This window comes from Gigantopelta aegis, chromosome 4 (assembly GCF_016097555.1).
Source record: "Gigantopelta aegis isolate Gae_Host chromosome 4, Gae_host_genome, whole genome shotgun sequence".
NCBI classification, from domain to species: Eukaryota; Metazoa; Mollusca; class Gastropoda; order Neomphalida; family Peltospiridae; genus Gigantopelta; species Gigantopelta aegis.
This window is the reverse complement of record NC_054702.1, coordinates 45,568,582-45,585,754: the sequence shown is the minus strand read 5'-3', so window position 1 is coordinate 45,585,754 and position 17,173 is coordinate 45,568,582. Positions and strand designations below refer to the sequence as shown.

Below are 17,173 nucleotides of genomic sequence, written 5' to 3'. Positions count from 1 at the left end.
GGTCATAAACGTGTCAGCCGCAGTTGCTGCTTGGTGCAGTCAGAATGACTGCTCATGACCAAAAGCCACCTGGTTGTAAACTGGCGCTGGCTGATGTCAGATCTACTAGTACTAAGGGAGACAATGACAGACAAATGGTCGTTAAGATCTGGCTCTGTGTGATTAACAGAATCCGTCCCTTCGTATTCGCAGGCCAAGGGTCCTATTCCGTACCAGTACTGTTAACGATTCTTCAAAACATGTAACATGCTATTTAGAGTTCCCGATCGCTGGCTGAAATTATCTGCGTTCATTAAAATGGTGTTTGATATTATACCATATTTTTCACATAATCTTGTGCATACTTTTTCTCTCTTTTGTGACGAAAATACTGAACATAACGTGTATCGTTTAGATCACTTGACGATCACCTGCTGTGCTCATGGCAAATGCCACCAATTGTTCTCGTTTTGCAAACATAATAATGGTTAATAAGCAATTTGTCTATATCTATGTCTATCTGTCTGTCTGTGTCTCTGTCTGTATGCCCCTCTGTCTGTCTGTCTCTCTGTCTGCCCTGGTAATATCCAGTGAGCTGTTTTCTGCAGTTTAACATATCTTAAATCAGTTTGGGTAGCGTTGTCCCTACTATAGACACAATAGAAAGGAATATCCACCAAGAACTGGCTGACTGATAAACGAAACTCTTGACAATGATTCACTGAAGCACACCATCGTCACCCTTGTCAAAACGTTCTTTGGACTCCTTCTTGTGTAGATATACAAATTTGACTGCGCAAGCGCTAACGACTTTGACGTTCACATTTGCGAAGATGCTGCACATACTGCTATAATTTCTCAAAGAATAATATCCATGAAATGAAACTGAGGACAAACGAAGCAAAACACGAAAAGTGATGATCTTCGTTTATAAATTCATAACAGCAGATAACTCTTTCAATTTACTTAAAGGATGTCTGCATAATAATTAAAGTGTAATGTTAATATCATGCATACACTATATTATTTATTTATTTATTTATTTATAAATTTATAAGTTTATATATTTAAATTTATATTCGTACTTTTATTCAACTGAGATTTACGCACGCTGTCCTCGGCACAATCATTAGCTTTCTGAGATGTCAAATGTTCGTCTAACTCTCTTACCGTCAAGAGTACTCGGGGTAGTAGTGTGTGTGTAAGCTCAAATGGGACCGTCAGATCAAATGACGTAATTTACCGTGGTTATATCAAATTAATGTTCAAACACGCTCATGACGGGCACAGACTCTGACTTGTGCCAGAAAATGTGCCCCATATGAGAAACACAGTTATGTGTCGCAATTCACACGTCACTGCTTTATTTTTATTTCCAACCAGTGCACAAGACCTGGTCAAAGGCCGTGGTATGTGTTTTCCTGTCTGTGGGAAAGTGTACATAAAAGATCCCTTGTTGCATTAGGGTAAATGTAGCGGGTTTCCTCTGATGACTACGAGTCAGAATTACCAAATGTTTGACATCCTATAGCTGATGATTAATTAATCAATGTGTTCCAGTGGTGTCGTTAAAAAAACACAAGCTTCTTTTTTTGCTTTATTTTGAATATTTACGACAATCAACACACACACACACACACACACACACACACACACACAGACACACACACACGCATGCATACACACACACATACACAAACACACATACACACAGACACACATACACACACATATACACACACATACACACATACACACACATACATACACACACACATACACACACACACACACACACATACACACATACACACATATACACACACATACACACACAGACACACACACAGACACACACACATACGCATACACAAACACACACACACACACACACACACACATACATACATATACACACATACACATACACGCACACACATACACACACACAAACACACATACACACATATACACTCTCTCCACACACACACACATACATACACATACACACACACACACACACACACACATACATACACACACATTTGAACATGATTTAAAAGTACGTGAAACTGTACAATTAACTGTTGATCAGTGAAGCTGGGTCGCCAACCAAGGACTGAATTACACTTAATTTGTATGGCCTCATTTTCAATTTGCATCTTATCGTGACAGGCAAAGAATCTGCGGAGACTGGTCTTTAAACAACAATGGTTTTGCATTTATCGACTAATTGAGTCTTTCTAGAGACATAATCCAATTGGTTGACCGGACAATGTCAACATCCGGGGGCGAATCTCGCAGGCCCACCTCCTGTCAACGCTTAAGCACGGCTAAATTAATGTTATTTTAGAATTAATCATTGTTCACATAATACTTTGATAGTTCTTTAATTAGCACTCTCCTGCCCTCGGGACTCCCGTCGTTGTGAAGGGAGTAAAAAGTATTTGCGAATTACAAATTAGTTGACAGTTTAATTTGAATGTTTTCGTTCTGTCGTAACCCGTGGCAGAATAACAAGGTGTTCTATGTTGCGAACTCGCGTGCAAAGCAGTCACCTAGCGAGATGTGTAAGACCTGTATTGGTTTTACGTGCACGTTAGGATACAACCTTTTTGAAAGGAAGTGAAAACAACCTGCACTAAAGTAACTGTAGCTATGTTACAGGTAACCGGGCGCAATGGGGCAGTAGTATATTATGTCACAGATATAAAGCTGGTAGATGTCTGGTTCGTATCTCATTGGGGAAGTATAAGAAATTTGTTTTGTTAAATGACACTACTAGAGCACATTGATTAATTAATCATCGGCTATTGGATGTCAAACATTTGGTAATTCTAACACGTAGTCATCAGAGGAAACCCGCTATATTTGTCATAATGCAGTATAGGATCTTTTATATGCATCTACCCAGAGACAGGATAGCACATACCACGGTCTTTGATATACCAGTAGTGGTGCATTGGTTGGAACGAGAAATACTCAATAGGCCCACCGACGGGGATTGATCCTAGACCGACCGCGCATCAAGCGAACGCTTTACCACTGGGCTACGTCCCGCCCCCTTTTGAAAGGACATGAAAACAATATGTACTACAGTATGGGTATGTTACAGGTAAACAGTGGTACATTAAGTCAGAGATATAAAGCTGGTAGATAGATGTCTGGTTCGTATCTCAATGGGGGAAGTATAAGACCATTATACCAACTTCTCTGAGTTGGCGAAACTTCATGGCGAAGTCAGAATGTGTGTCCATGACAAGCGTAAATCCACATCTACACCACAATTATCTTATTAATTATGTCTTTCTTTTGAGATGGTGCTTATACAAGGGGTCCAACCTAAACCGTATGACACGTGCTTGAACTTCGTATACCACTACCAAAATGGCTGATAAAGCTCGCTTCGCTACACGACGGTGAGTACATTTTGTCTTACAGCTACATGCTAAATGCCTTTCTGTTTAAAATAATATTGCGATACGGCTCTAGAATGATTACTCTATCCATTTGTTTACTTAATTCCCGATTTTGTTCAACCACAAAAAGTTATTGAAGAGAAACCTCGTTGTTTTGACGGTCAAAACAAACATGGTCAAAGATTTTTGTGTTATTTTAAGGGAACGAGTTATATTTATATACTTAAAAAGTGTTATGATGAAAGTTTGTATACCCTGGAAGCTAAATTAAGCAAATACGTTTTGGAAAGTCATCCAAAAATTTGCTTATAGTTTAGGCATATCTTCGTCTGCTCTCCCGGGTTTAGGACACCTAATCGTATGTTCCAAATTTTGTTTTTCAGAACAGTTTGTGAAGACTGCGGCCAACAATACTCTGGAAGGTCTGCTGTCCGCAGACATATGGTTGTCCATCACGGCAGACCAGGCGGGCACTAGTATGGACGAGTTTTCAACCAGGAGTCATCTCCAAAGACACCGCGTTTCCAGATTCATTGGAATGAATGATCTCTAGTTTTTATATATTATTTAATAAATCAACATTATAATGCAATGTGGTATTAGTTTGTTATTAGTTCCCCAATGGACACCTAAAACAGCAATCCTAGTATAAGGATACATGCCGTGTATCTCGAATAGGTCAAAGTGATCTTGACTCTGACCCTTGACCTACATCTGGGTGTTTCAGATGTGTTTAGACACAATTTAACGAAACAGTGGCGTAAGAAGATGCCAAAAATACATGGGGAGATACAAAAAGAGGCCAGTAAGTTAGGCATTCACGAAAGACAAAAGCTGTTTCCCGTCTTGACACCTAGGAGATCCAGTTCTGGCAAAAGGCTGTGTAATCGTCGTACCTCAGACTTTACAAATTGCACAAATAACTTACTGGCCTCTTTTTGTATCTCCCCATTACTGAAAAAAAACCCCACCTTAAGTTGAAATATATAATCACGATATTTTAGGGGTACATATTCAAATATAATTGTTTGAAGTAAACGAAATCGTGGCATAAACCTGGGGGAGCAGACGAAGATGTGCCTAAACTATAAGAAATGTCTTGGATGAACAATTAAAAAATGACTTTCCAAAACGTATTTGCTTAATTTAGCTCCCATGGTGTACAAGCTTTCATCATGACACTTTCAAAGTATAAAAATATAACTTGTTTCGTTAAAATAAAACCAAATATTTTGATCATGTTTGTTTTGACCGTCAAAACAACGAGGTTTTTCTTCAATAGCTTTTTTTCTGGTTGAACAAAATCGAGAATTACGTAAACATATGGATAGAGTAATCATTCTAGAGCCGTATCGCAATATTATTTTAATCAGAAAGGCATCCAGCATGTAGCTGTAAGACAAAATGTACTCACCGTCGTGTATCGAAGCGAGCTTTATCCGCCATTTTGGTAGTGGTATACGAAGTTCAAGCACGTGTCATACGGTTTAGGTTGGACCCCTTGTTATAAAAGATCCCTTGCTACTAATGGAAAAAATGTAGCGGGTTTTTTCTCTAAGACTATATGTCAAAATTACCAAATAGTTAACATCCAATAGCCGATGAATAATAAATCAATGTGCTCTAGTGGTGTCGTTAAACAAAACAAGCTTTAACTTTCTCCTGGAAAGCTAGCCCAAAAAGCTCAGGTGTGTGTTTCCAGGATATCGTGTTTGAATCTTGAGTGGATAATATATACCTTAAAAGCAAATTAGAGAATACGAATACACACTGGCCTCGGTGGTGCAATGGTTAGGCCATCGGAAATAAAGTTGGTAGGTTCTGGGTTCGCACCTCGATACCAGCTCCTACCCGGAAGGAGTTTTAACGACTCATAGGATAGGTTCTAGTTTAAGGCCACTACACCGACTTCTATCTCTATCTATACCTAATCACAAACTCTCTGTCTTGAACAGACAGCTCAGATAGCCGAGGTGTGTGCCCAGGACAGCGTGCTTGAAGCTTAGTGGGATATAAACACGAAAGAAATTGGAATGAAATGAAAACGAATACACGTTACATGACCGTCTTAGGAGCAGGATTTACCTCAGTCGGTAAAGCGCTCGACCTGGAGTGTTTGGGTCGAAGGATCGAATGCCCTCGTTGGACCTATTCTCTGATTGGGTTTTCCCCGCCTCAACCAGCGTCCGGCGACTTGTATATCAAAGGCCGTGGTGTATGATATACGGCAGTTTTAAATTGGTAACTTTTGCAACAAATATAAAAACAGTCCCTTCAACCGACGGCAATAACTTTTATCCATCGGCCAAAACCTGCCATCAGTGACGGCAATTCATACTGCAACTACGGCAATTGAGTTCGAGCCCTGCCATAGCGTTTATAATTTTTTTTTTTTTTTTTTTTTTTTTTTTTTTTTTTTTTTTTTTTTTTTTTTTTTTTTTTTATTTGTTGGTTGTTGGTGGTCTTTTTTGTTGTTATTCTTATTCTATTGTTTTTTTTTTTATTTGTCTTATTCTTATTATGTTTTTTTTTTTTTCCTGTGTTTCTTTTTTTTCTTTCTGGTTTTTTTTTTTTTTTTTTTTTTTTTTGTTGGGGGGGGGGGGGGGGGGGGGGGTGGGGTTTAATGTTAGTATGCTTCATACATAAAACCGATAAAAGTTAAAAGTTTATTTTGTTTAACGACACCACCAGAGCTCACTGATTTATATAAAATCATCGGCTATTAGATGTCAAACATTTTGGTAATTTAGATTTATAGTGTTAGAGAGAAAACCCGCTACATTGTTCCAATAGTAACACGGGATCTTTTATATTCACCATCCCACAGACAGGGTAACACGTACCACAGCCTTTGATGTACCAGTCGTGGGGCACTGGCTTGGACTAAGGAGAAATAGCCCAATGGGCCCAGCAATGAGGATCAATCCTAGACCGACCGCGCATTAGGCGTGCGCTTCACTACAGAGCTGCGTCCCTCCCTATCCACTAACCAGTCCATATCCTAGACAAACAGACCAGTATGGTGACATGTTTTCCCAGAGCAGCGTACTTGTACTTGTAGGGGCGGGGCGTAGTGGGCCCATTGGGCTATTTCTCATTCCAGCCGGTGCGTCACGATGGTATATCAAAGGCCGTGGTATGTGATATCCTGTCTGTGGAATGGTGCAATATAAAAGATCTCTTGCTATAATCGAAAAATGTAGAGGGTTTCCTCTCTAAGACTAAATGTCAAAATTACCACATTTTTAACATCCAATAGCAGATTATTAATAAATCAATGTGCTTTAGTGGTACTTGAAATGGCTATGTGATAGTAAAAAGGGGGAGTAACCAATAACATGATTAAATAATTTAGCTTTGAGAAAACAAAATCCAGCAGTCACAAGCAATGAAATACATAATTTGATTCAAATGCCTTCTCCAAACCTTCATGAATCCCCCATTTATGATTTCCCGTTCCAACTGGTGCTCTATAATTGGTATATCAAAGCGCATGGTATGGACTATCTTGTCTGTGGAAAAGTGCCTATAAAAGACGCCTTGCTGCTAATCGGTAGCAGTTCATGTGGCGACTGCGGGTTTCTCCTTTCACTATTTTGGCAATGTATCGCATAATCATATATTACACACAATAGCTGTAGATTAAAATGTGTTGTGGTGCTTTTTTGCCCATCCCAAAATCCATGACCATTTCAGGAACATGTAGGCGTATTTTCGACTAACAATTCTCGTTTCGTAGTAAGGGAAACAACTCCATTAGCTTTTGTGATTTAAAACTTTAACTTGTTGAACTGTACTGCATTAGGGCGAAAGCATTTAAAATCTAACGTTTACATCGTGCTTTCTTTGCATACATGGGTGTGACGTAGCCCAGTGGTAAAGCACCCGCTCTATGCGCGGACGGTCTGGGATCGATCCTCGTCGGTGGGCCCATTAGGTTATTTCTCGTTCCAGCCAGTGCTCCATGACTGGTATATCAAAGGCTGTGGTGTGTACTACCCTGTATGTGGGATGGTGCATATAAAAGATCCCTTGCTGCTAATCGAAAAGAATAGCCCATGAAGTGGTGACAGCAAGTTTCCTCTCTCAATATCTGTGTGGTCCTTAACCATATGTCTGACGCCATATAACTGTAAATAAAATGTGTTGAGTGCGTCGTTAAATAAAACATTTCTTTCTTTCTTTGCATACAATTGTTTATATACTAAGATATTTCCTTAGCATGTACTCTTTAATGTGAAAGTATATTAAACCTTTTAATTAACTTAAAGAAAACATGTTTATGGATATTATCTGATGGAGATTTTATTATAAAACTACCTACACCAGACAGCTGGTAGTGACATATTGGTCACGGATACCTTTTCGATTAGAGTAGCGAGGTTTGTATGCGTGTATATGTGTCCGTATGTGTGTCCGTTTGTGTACGTGTACGTGTGTGTCCCTTTGTGTATGTATGTGTGCGTGCGTTTGTGTATGTGTTTGTGTGTCCCTTTTGTGTATGTGTTTGTCCGTTTATATATGTATATGTGCGTGTGTCCGTTTGTGTATGTAAATGTGCGTGTATCCGTGTGTTTGTGTGTGTGTCCGTTTTTATATGTGTATGTGTTTGTGTGTCCGTTTGTGTATGTATGCGTCCGTTTGTATATGCATATGTGTTTGTGTGTCCGTTTGTGTTTGTGTGTCCGTTTATATATGTATATGTGCGTGTGTCCGTTTGTGTATGTAAATGTGCGTGTATCCATTTGTGTTTGTGTGTGTGTCCGTTTGTATATGTGTATGTATTTGTGTGTCCGTTTGTGTATGTATCCGTCCGTTTGTATATGTATATGTGTTTGTGTGTCCGTTTGTGTATGTGTTTGTGTGTCCGTTTATATATGTATATGTGCGTGTGTCCGTTTGTGTATGTAAATGTGCGTTTATCCGTTTGTGTATGTTTTTGTGTGTGTGTCCGTTTGTATATGTGCATGTGTTTGTGTCTCCGTTTGTGTATGTGTCTGCGTATCCGTTTATGTATGTATATGTGCGTGTGTCCGTTTGTGTATGTAAATGTGCATGTATGTGTGTGTCCGTTTGTGGATGTGTATGTCGTACTTATATCTAACTGAAGTTCAAGCTCGCTGTCCTGGGCACACACCTCAGCTATCTGGACTGGCTTGGTGTCTGTCCGGGACAGTGGCTTATAGTGGTTAGTGAGAGAGAAGTCGGTATAGTGGCCTTACACCTACCCACTGTTTCGTTAAACTTGCTCTGGGTGGGAGTTGAACTCAGTACCTACCAGCTTTAAGGCCGGTGGCTTAACCACTACAAAAAAAAAAAAATACTAATAGACATAAATGGCGCTTGTTATCAGCAATGTACAAAATATATATGTTTTCCTTTTAGAAATGTGAAAACCCAAGAAATGTTGAGTTTTTGTATCTAACAACACTACATTATCTGTACTATATTAGATATTGTCATTACTTTTGTTTTGTTTAACGAAATCAGTAGAGTACATTGATTAATGAATCATCGACTGGTGGATGTCAAACATTTGATAATTCTGACTCGTAGTCCTCAGAGGAAATAGCTACATTTTTCTTAATGCAGCAAGGGGTCTTTTATATGCACTTTCCTACAGACAGGAAAACACACACCACGGTCGTCGACCAGTTGTGGTGTACTAGTTATAACGAGAAAAAATGTGTTGAGGTGCTTTTCCGCCCATCCCGAAATCCATGACCATTTCAAGAACCTGTAGGCGTATTTTTGACTAACAATTCTCGTTTCGTAGTAAGGGAAACAACTCCATTAGCTTTTGTGATTGTAAACTTAGTTATGGTTGAACTGTACTGCATTTGAGCGACAAATCTTACGTTTACTCCGTACTTTCTTTGCATACAGGGGCTCGACATAGCCCAGTGGTAAAGCAGTCGCTCTATGCGCGGTCGGTCTGGATCGATCCCCGTCGGTGGGCCCATTGGGCTATTTCTCGTTCCAGCCAGTGCACCACGACTGGTATATCAACGGCTGTGGTATGTACTGCCCTGTCTGTCGTCGACCAGTTGTGGTGCACTAGTTATAACGAGAAAAAACCCAATCAGTTGAATGGATCCACTGAAGAGGTTCGATCATGTGACGCAAGCACCTCAGGCGAGCACTCAATCGACTGAGCTAAATCCTGCCCATATTGTCATTAGGGGCGATATCTAGATGGGTCGGTAGAGCACTCGCCCGAGGTGCTTGTGTTGTGAGATCGAATCACCCCATTGGCCCCGTTATCTAATTGGTTTTGTTCCCGTCCCAACCAGTGCATATAAAAGATCACTTGCTGCTAATGAAACAAATATAGCAGGTTTCTTCTAAGAAGACAATGAATAATAAAAAAAACCCAAATGTTTGGCATCCAATAGCCGACGATTAACAAACCAATATTCTCTAGTGGTGTTGTTAAACAAAATTCACTTTAGACTTAACTTATGCATTCAGAAATAAACGGGCGGGATGTAGCCCAGTGGTAAAGCGCTCGCTTCATGCGCAGTCGGTCTGGGATCGATGCCCGTCGGTGGGCCCATTGGGCTATTTCACAGCCAGTGCACCACGACTGGTATATCAAAGGCCGTGGTATGTGCTATCCTGTCCTTGAGATGGTGCATATTAAAGATCCCTTGCTACTAATGGAAAAATGAAGCTGATTTCCTCTCTATGACTGTGTAAAAATGGCTATATGTTTGACATCCAATAGCCGATGATTAGTAAATCAATGTGCTCTAGTGGTGTCGTTTAACTTTTTTTTTTTTAAATCAGAAATCAATCTACTTCATTGCATCAAAATATGTTCATATATGTACTTACATTTTGTGGCCGATGTATATTCATTCATTCATTTTTCGGTCTACAGGCTGTGCTCCCAGTCGAGGCATGGGATTTTAATCCAGATACCGACTCCAAACCCTGAGGTGTCGTTAAATATTGGTATCCTGCCTCATTCATTCATTCATTCATTCATTCATTTCATTCATTCATTCATTCATTCATTCATTCATTCATTCATTGCATCAAACTACATGTATTTATTATTATGTTTGTGCAAGACTACATTTAGACACCGAAGGCGTACTGGTGTCGTTTAGAGTCAGTAAAACAATATCTCCCACCGTTATCCAGAATCTTACATATATATGTATATCTAAGCCCCTGAAGACATTGCGTTTAATGTACACTGTATGTGTAACCGCCGCAAGAAAGTTGCTAGTGGCTCATTGAGATTTGTATCTAATGTGACATCATGTTTGTTAAACACTTCCATGCCTAGGGGTGGATGAATTATGTACCACGTAAGATATTGCCTGGTCCGAATCCATCATACCAGAGCCGAACTATGCATTTTTAATAATATCGCACTGAAGAGCCAGTACCATTCTAACAAGGGAAACATAACTGAAGACATGGTAAGATGCGAATATTTTTTAAAATATTTAATCCTGTTTTTGTAAAGGTCATGTGATTGTTATTATTTTTAGTATTGTGTACCGTTTTACAAATCACTTGTGATGATATGACACGGCAGAATTTAGTCTCTCACAATTTCACGCGAAATGGCCTCTATATTATTTTATTAATACTATTTTTGATGTATTTGTGCGTATATATGTGTGTGTTGGTGTGTGTGTGCGTGTGTATATGTGTGCGTGTGTGTGGGATGGGGAACAAATTAAAGGGACATTCCTGAATTTGCTGCATTGTAAGATGTTTTCTACTAATAAAATATTTCAACGATTAAACTTACATATTTAATATATTTTCTTGTTTAGAATATCAGTGTCTGTATATTCAATGTGTTTCTGCTCGTCTTAATATTTATAAGAAGCCCAAACTGGATTTTGTCTTCAAATAATTTCGTACGTACGGGAAAAAAAAATAAAAATGAAATTTAACATAGTACAAATATTAGAACGATTAGAAAGAAAGAAATGTTTTATTTAACTCAACACATTTTATTTACGGTTATATGACGTAAGACATATGGTTAAAGACCACACAGATTTTGAGAGGAAACCCGCTGTCGCCACTACATGGGCTACTCTTCCGATTAGTAGCAAGGGATCTTTTATTTGCGCTTCCCACAGACCATGGCCTTTGTTGAACCAGTTATGGATCACTGGTCGGTGCAAGTGGTTTACACCTACCCATTGAGCCTTGCGGAGCATTCACTCAGGGTTTGGAGTCGGTATCTGGATTAAAAATCCCATGCCTCGACTGGGATCCGAACCCAGTACCTACCAGCCTGTAGACCGATGGCCACGATGCCACCGAGACCGGTAGAACGATTAGAAACACGTTTAATATACTGCCACTAATATTTTATGCAAAAAAATATATTTGATATGTAATTACAATAGTTATATAGTCTCTGTTAGTCGATAATATCTTAAACATTGTAGCAAACTCAGGAATGTCCCTTTAATATATCTGTGTGTCTGTGTGTTTGTCTGTCTGTCTTCGTTCTGGAGCGTGATATATGAAACGTAGGTACCCGTTAGATTATTTCTTTTGATTAAACTAATTAGATATTTTACGGACACCTCGCCCCACAAACATGTCAGTATGATGAATGAATTAAACTATTAAAGTTGTGCAATATTGGTTAAAATACCGACAAAGACTGGAGTACTCGCTCTGTTTAGCAAACACTTTACCAACAATCTTTTTGTTTCACTTATTTTCGTTGGATAAAAAACAAATATAAAGCAAGAATATCTATTATACATAAATATACAATATTACTATTTAGTAAGCTGACATGAATGGCAATTACAATACTAGGTGTTTCAAAACGAGCGAAAGCGAGTTGGATACACTTTTAAACAACGAATTGTAATATAAATGAAGCTATTTCTTAGATACAATTAAAAACCAGGTTTAAAAATTAAATTAAGTTACAATGTATTTTGAAAACTAATAACTTAGAACAGATATTTTAGTATGGCGCTTTTGCTTGTGCACGTCATCAGCAGTAATTAGTATTACTTGAGTTAACTTCAGTGAACGGTGTGAATTTAACATCCAAATCATCAACTGGAGCAGCCAATGATATGTCTTTAAATCGATCTCGAACATGTTGGATATCGCCGTATGATAGCACAATCTTAAACAGTATCCTCTCAAATGGATGTGTAAGACATATCATGTTTGATAGTTAAACACCTGTGTTTTTCAGACCTCAAGGACGCTTGCCATTCATGGCTTGTGCATCTTCTTTACCTGGACAGTGACGTCATTCCTGTGTCACCAAAGCGCCAAAACCTTTCTTTACAACGGCATTACGTACTTAAACGGTCATGGTCAGGGTCTTTTTCTTCCGGTAGTTCTGACACTCTCGCAACTTGCCGCATGCTTTACGGCCGTGGACGTTCGGCTACAGAGGGACATGGTGTTCTACGTGATCATCCTGTCGCACACAGTCGCCACGTTCGCCACAAACTGCAGCATGGCACTGATGCACGCCTCCTCCACGTTCGCCATCAAACTGATGGAACCCATAACGAGTGCCGTGTTTCAGCGCCTGTTCCTCGCGACATCCCTCACCAGGTCCACCCTCATCAGCCTGCCACTGATCGTCTCCGGAGCAGTCATCTTCGCGGGAAACCCTTTTGTGACATCATCGATCTCCATGGGTGTACTGACGGCGCTTGCCTCCAATGTCATCCTGGCGATCAGAAACGTCGCCATGAAGTTGGAACAAAACGAATCCAGGGAGTTAAGACTTCGCTCGGCGGTACACATCGGCAGTGGCGTGCTGTGCTCAGTCACATTTACTGCTGCCGTGTATATACTGGAATCCAGACATATCTTGCCACCGATGGCGACACTGACCACAGGGACAATGCTGTTGTCCAGCGTCTTCCACGTCGTCTACTCGTACGTGTCTACCAACATCGTCCTGCGATACATGACCGTGGTGAGTCACGCCGTCAGCAACATCCTGAAAAGAGTCATCGTGGTCCTTCTTCTGTACGCGTTTGGACACAGACACGCGACCACCTGGAACTTCGCGGGTTTGGTCGTCTGCACGTTAGGTCTCCTGGTGTTTATAAGAGGAAAGATTGCTCTTCAAAATACAAAGAAAGAAGATCATAAAACGTTAGGTAAGATATATACAGTTAACCTGGCAAAGATCGGGATGGCATAATTGATGAAGGTTAGTTGAATCATTTGGAAGACAGCAATACGAGATTTGATATTGCACCAATGTGATCTTGATAAATTTGATTTTAGAAAAAAACATGCTTATTGACGCATATATGCATTGCACTTTGGGTGATATTATACAATGAACAGTTACTTGAAGTCATCACCTTGTGAAAATAATCTAACAGATGATGATCATGATGGTGATGATATAAAGAGCTTTAAAAAGGATTTATATACTTATTAAAACTAATATCTTGCTAATTATTTATAACTAATGTCTATATGTATTTTATTTCGCAGATGTATCCAAGTCAAGAAAGAGCATTGGTAAACTTGCTATGATAGTCATGTTGATAGTGTCGGTCATTGGAATATTAGGGCGGTTTGGTGGCGCTGGTGTAAACACTCTCAAAGTAATCCAGAGACACGTTTTGACAGAGACCAACAACCTGTTGGACTCCGCTGGATTCCAGTCCGCCGAAACGTTGAGTCGAATTTCTGATGCTTCTTTACTACGGTCATTTGAAGATAGAACATTTGGAGCAGAGTCCTTAAAACCTGTGGACCAAACTGAGCTCTTTCCAGACATGGAAGCAAGTTATTTGGCTGCAAATAAGAGCGAAGTGGAAAACTTCCTGAAATGGCGGCTCATAGACCATGGGTTCAAAACAAATCTTCTAGCTCAGTTGTTGCCAAGCAATATTGAAATAATACGTGAAGCACAGAGGGTACATTTTAATTTATTTCAAGATCTCATTGGCCATTTTAAGTATGCCATGTTCTTCGATGTTGCCTCCTTTGAGAATAAAGGTGATCCGGCAATCACTGTTGGTGAAGTTTATTTACTGCGACGTCTCGGAATAGAAGTGGTATACTACTGCAGTTTTAGCACCTGCATGCGGGAACAGATACAAGATTATGCTGGTAACATGAGCAAAAAGTATTCCACTGATGAGCTTGTTATCCTCATCCACGGCGGAGGGAATCTATTGGGGTACGCTATGAATGATATCCTGAGGGAACGGCTGTTTCCGAGGTTCCCTGGCTTCAAGATAGTGGTATTTTCTCAAAGCGTGTATGCCCGTCATTTCGGAGGAGGTCACTTTTACCGCTGCCAGAAGCTCTACTGCTGCAACCCAAACCTGACGATAGTCCTGAGGGACAAGCAGTCGTTAGACATCGCTCTGAAGTACTGGAATAACGGAACGAAGTTCATGATGGCGCCAGACATGGCCTTCCAGCTCGGCGCCGCTCACAGATTCATGTCTCCTATCTATGACATAATGTGGCTCAAACGAAAGGATAGTGAATCTCCTCAATATTCTGTCAGAGAGAAGACGCTACCAAAGAACGTGACTGTTAAGATATCGGACTGGTGGGGCTGGGCGACTCCCAAAGGTTCTACGAACATGGAGAATGCTTTTCTTATAGCGAACAATGGACTGGTGTTCCTGCAACGAGGACGAGTGGTGATCACCGATCGTCTCCATGGACACATACTGAGCACGCTGCTGAACATACCCCACGTGTTGATTGATAACCAGTACAAAAAGCTGTCTTCTTTCCACAACACATGGACGAGAAGTCTGGAAAATGTGTTGATAACCAATGATAGCTCCAAGGCGTTTGGCCTCGCCTTGACGTTGTTGGAAAAATACAAACACAAGCTTCCAGAAATTGTTCCGTTCGTAGATCTGAACGAAGATCCTTTTTATAGATTTAATAAGAAATCTTTAGGTTAATCATTGTGTGTGTGTGTGTGTGTGTGTGTGTGTGTGTGTGTGTGTGTGTGTGTGTGTATGTGCGTGTGTGTGTTCGTGTGTGTGTTCTTGTGTATGTGTGTTTGTGTGTGTATGTGTGCGTGTTCATGTGTGTATGTGATCATGCGTGTGTGTGTTCATGTGTGTGTGTATGTGTGTTTGTGTTCATGTGTGTATGTGTGTTCATGTGTGTGTGTGTGTGTTCATGTGTGTGTGTGTTCATGTGTGTGTGTGCCTGTGTGTGTTCATGTGTGTGTGTGTGTTCATGTGTGTGTATGTTCATGTGTGTTCGTGTGTGTGTGTTCATATGTGGGTGGGTGGGGGGTGTTCATGTATGTGTGTTCATGTGTGGGTGAGGGGTGTTCATGTGTGTGTGTGTTCATGTGTGTGTGTGTTCATGTGTGAGTGGGTGGGGGGGGTGTCCATGTGTGTGTGTTCATGTGTGGGTGAGGGGTGTTCATGTGTGTGTGTGTGTGTGTGTGTGTTCATGTGTGTGTTCATGTGTGGGTGTATGTTCATGTGTGTGTGTGTGTGTGTGTGTGTGCGTGTGTGTGTGTGTGTGTGTGTTATGTGTGTGTGTTTGTGTCGGGGGAGGTGTTTGATGTGTAAAGGGGAGGAGTATGATTCACACAAAATGCTGTCTATAATTAAATCTCGCCGTATGTGTGTAGACGTTCAGAATTTATTGGTTCTATAGTATTAACTTTAACATATTTTTCTCCTCATTTGTAAAACAAATAATAATGTGAAAGTATGGGTTGAGAATGAAATAAAATGCACCGTAGCAATAAATAAAAAATTGTTTTTGACGAACAAAAGAAAAAACAATACATTAGTAGCAAAGGGTCTTTTATATGCACTTTCTCACACGGGCGTCTGTGCTTTATCAAAAACAGCATAGCACATTCCGCGGTATTTGATATTGCACTTGTGTGGCACTAATTTGGAGAGCTAGTAATAATATTCTAGTCTATACCAACAATCACAGCTTACAATGTCCAAGCTTGACTATATTCACATTCATCTAGTTCATTCAAATTATTGTAAATGTCTTTAACGTGTTCTTTAGTGAGAAATATTGTAGGATAACAAGACGGGATTGCAGCTTTAATTACAAATATGTTTTAGTTAAGTATCTAGTCTTAAATTAGTATGGTGTTGAGTTGTTAGAATGACAAATGTTTCAGTGACATGTCTAGTCTAGTATGGTGGTGAGTTGTCACATGTTGTGTCTCAATTTAGAATATCTATTATGTACGGTAATTATTTAGTGATTCCCATCTGTGGCATTACCCTCGTGCGATTTCAAGGGCTACCGGTTTTGTTTTTATTTTTATTTTATTTTTCATCATTACAAACAAAATAAAAATCAATTTATATCATGCATTTTACTGGAATTACATGTTTACGTTATGATTTGTATTGTGTAAATGTTTTTACATATATTTGCATATTGTAGGAAAGGTCATTTTTAAATAAATAAATAAGAATAATTATCTAACACATGATTTTTGCTAGCTTGTTCTTTTTTTCATTTACTAGTATGATGCGTATTATATCATAGTAGATATTTTGAATTACTAGCGCAATTCCACCTTCAGTCTACGTAAACGTCATAGTTATAGTTCATGTTAAACCTGCTACATCAAAGATATGACAATATCACAACTCACTGCTTTTAAATGGAGAACAAATGTCACAGGCTGAAATGGGAAATAACCCAATAAGTCCACCAAGATAATTATCCTGCTACCTGTCGCAGCTGAGAGAGAGAGAGAGAGAGAGAGAGAGAGAGAGAGAGAGAGAGAGAGAGAGAGAGAGAGAGAGAGAGAGAGAGAG

General features: G+C 39.7%; 1 protein-coding gene across 1 annotated transcript; it reads left to right on the top strand.

The window, feature by feature from the left end:
* Positions 1–11,842: 11,842 nt before the first annotated feature.
* LOC121370608 lies at positions 11,843–15,350 on the top strand. The gene is made up of 2 exons (XM_041495958.1): positions 11,843–13,528; positions 13,875–15,350. Exons 1-2 carry the CDS (start codon positions 12,811–12,813, stop codon positions 15,314–15,316), a joined length of 2,160 nt encoding a protein of 719 aa, XP_041351892.1. The 5' UTR covers positions 11,843–12,810; the 3' UTR covers positions 15,317–15,350.
* Positions 15,351–17,173: the final 1,823 nt, after the last annotated feature.

Coding starts and splice junctions, on each gene's coding strand:
- LOC121370608 (XM_041495958.1), top strand. CDS start 12,811: ATGGTGTTCTACGTGATCATCCTGTCGCACACAGTCGCCACGTTCGCC. Junction 13,529..13,874: donor AGAAGATCATAAAACGTTAG/GTAAGATATATA, acceptor TTTATTTCGCAG/ATGTATCCAAGTCAAGAAAG.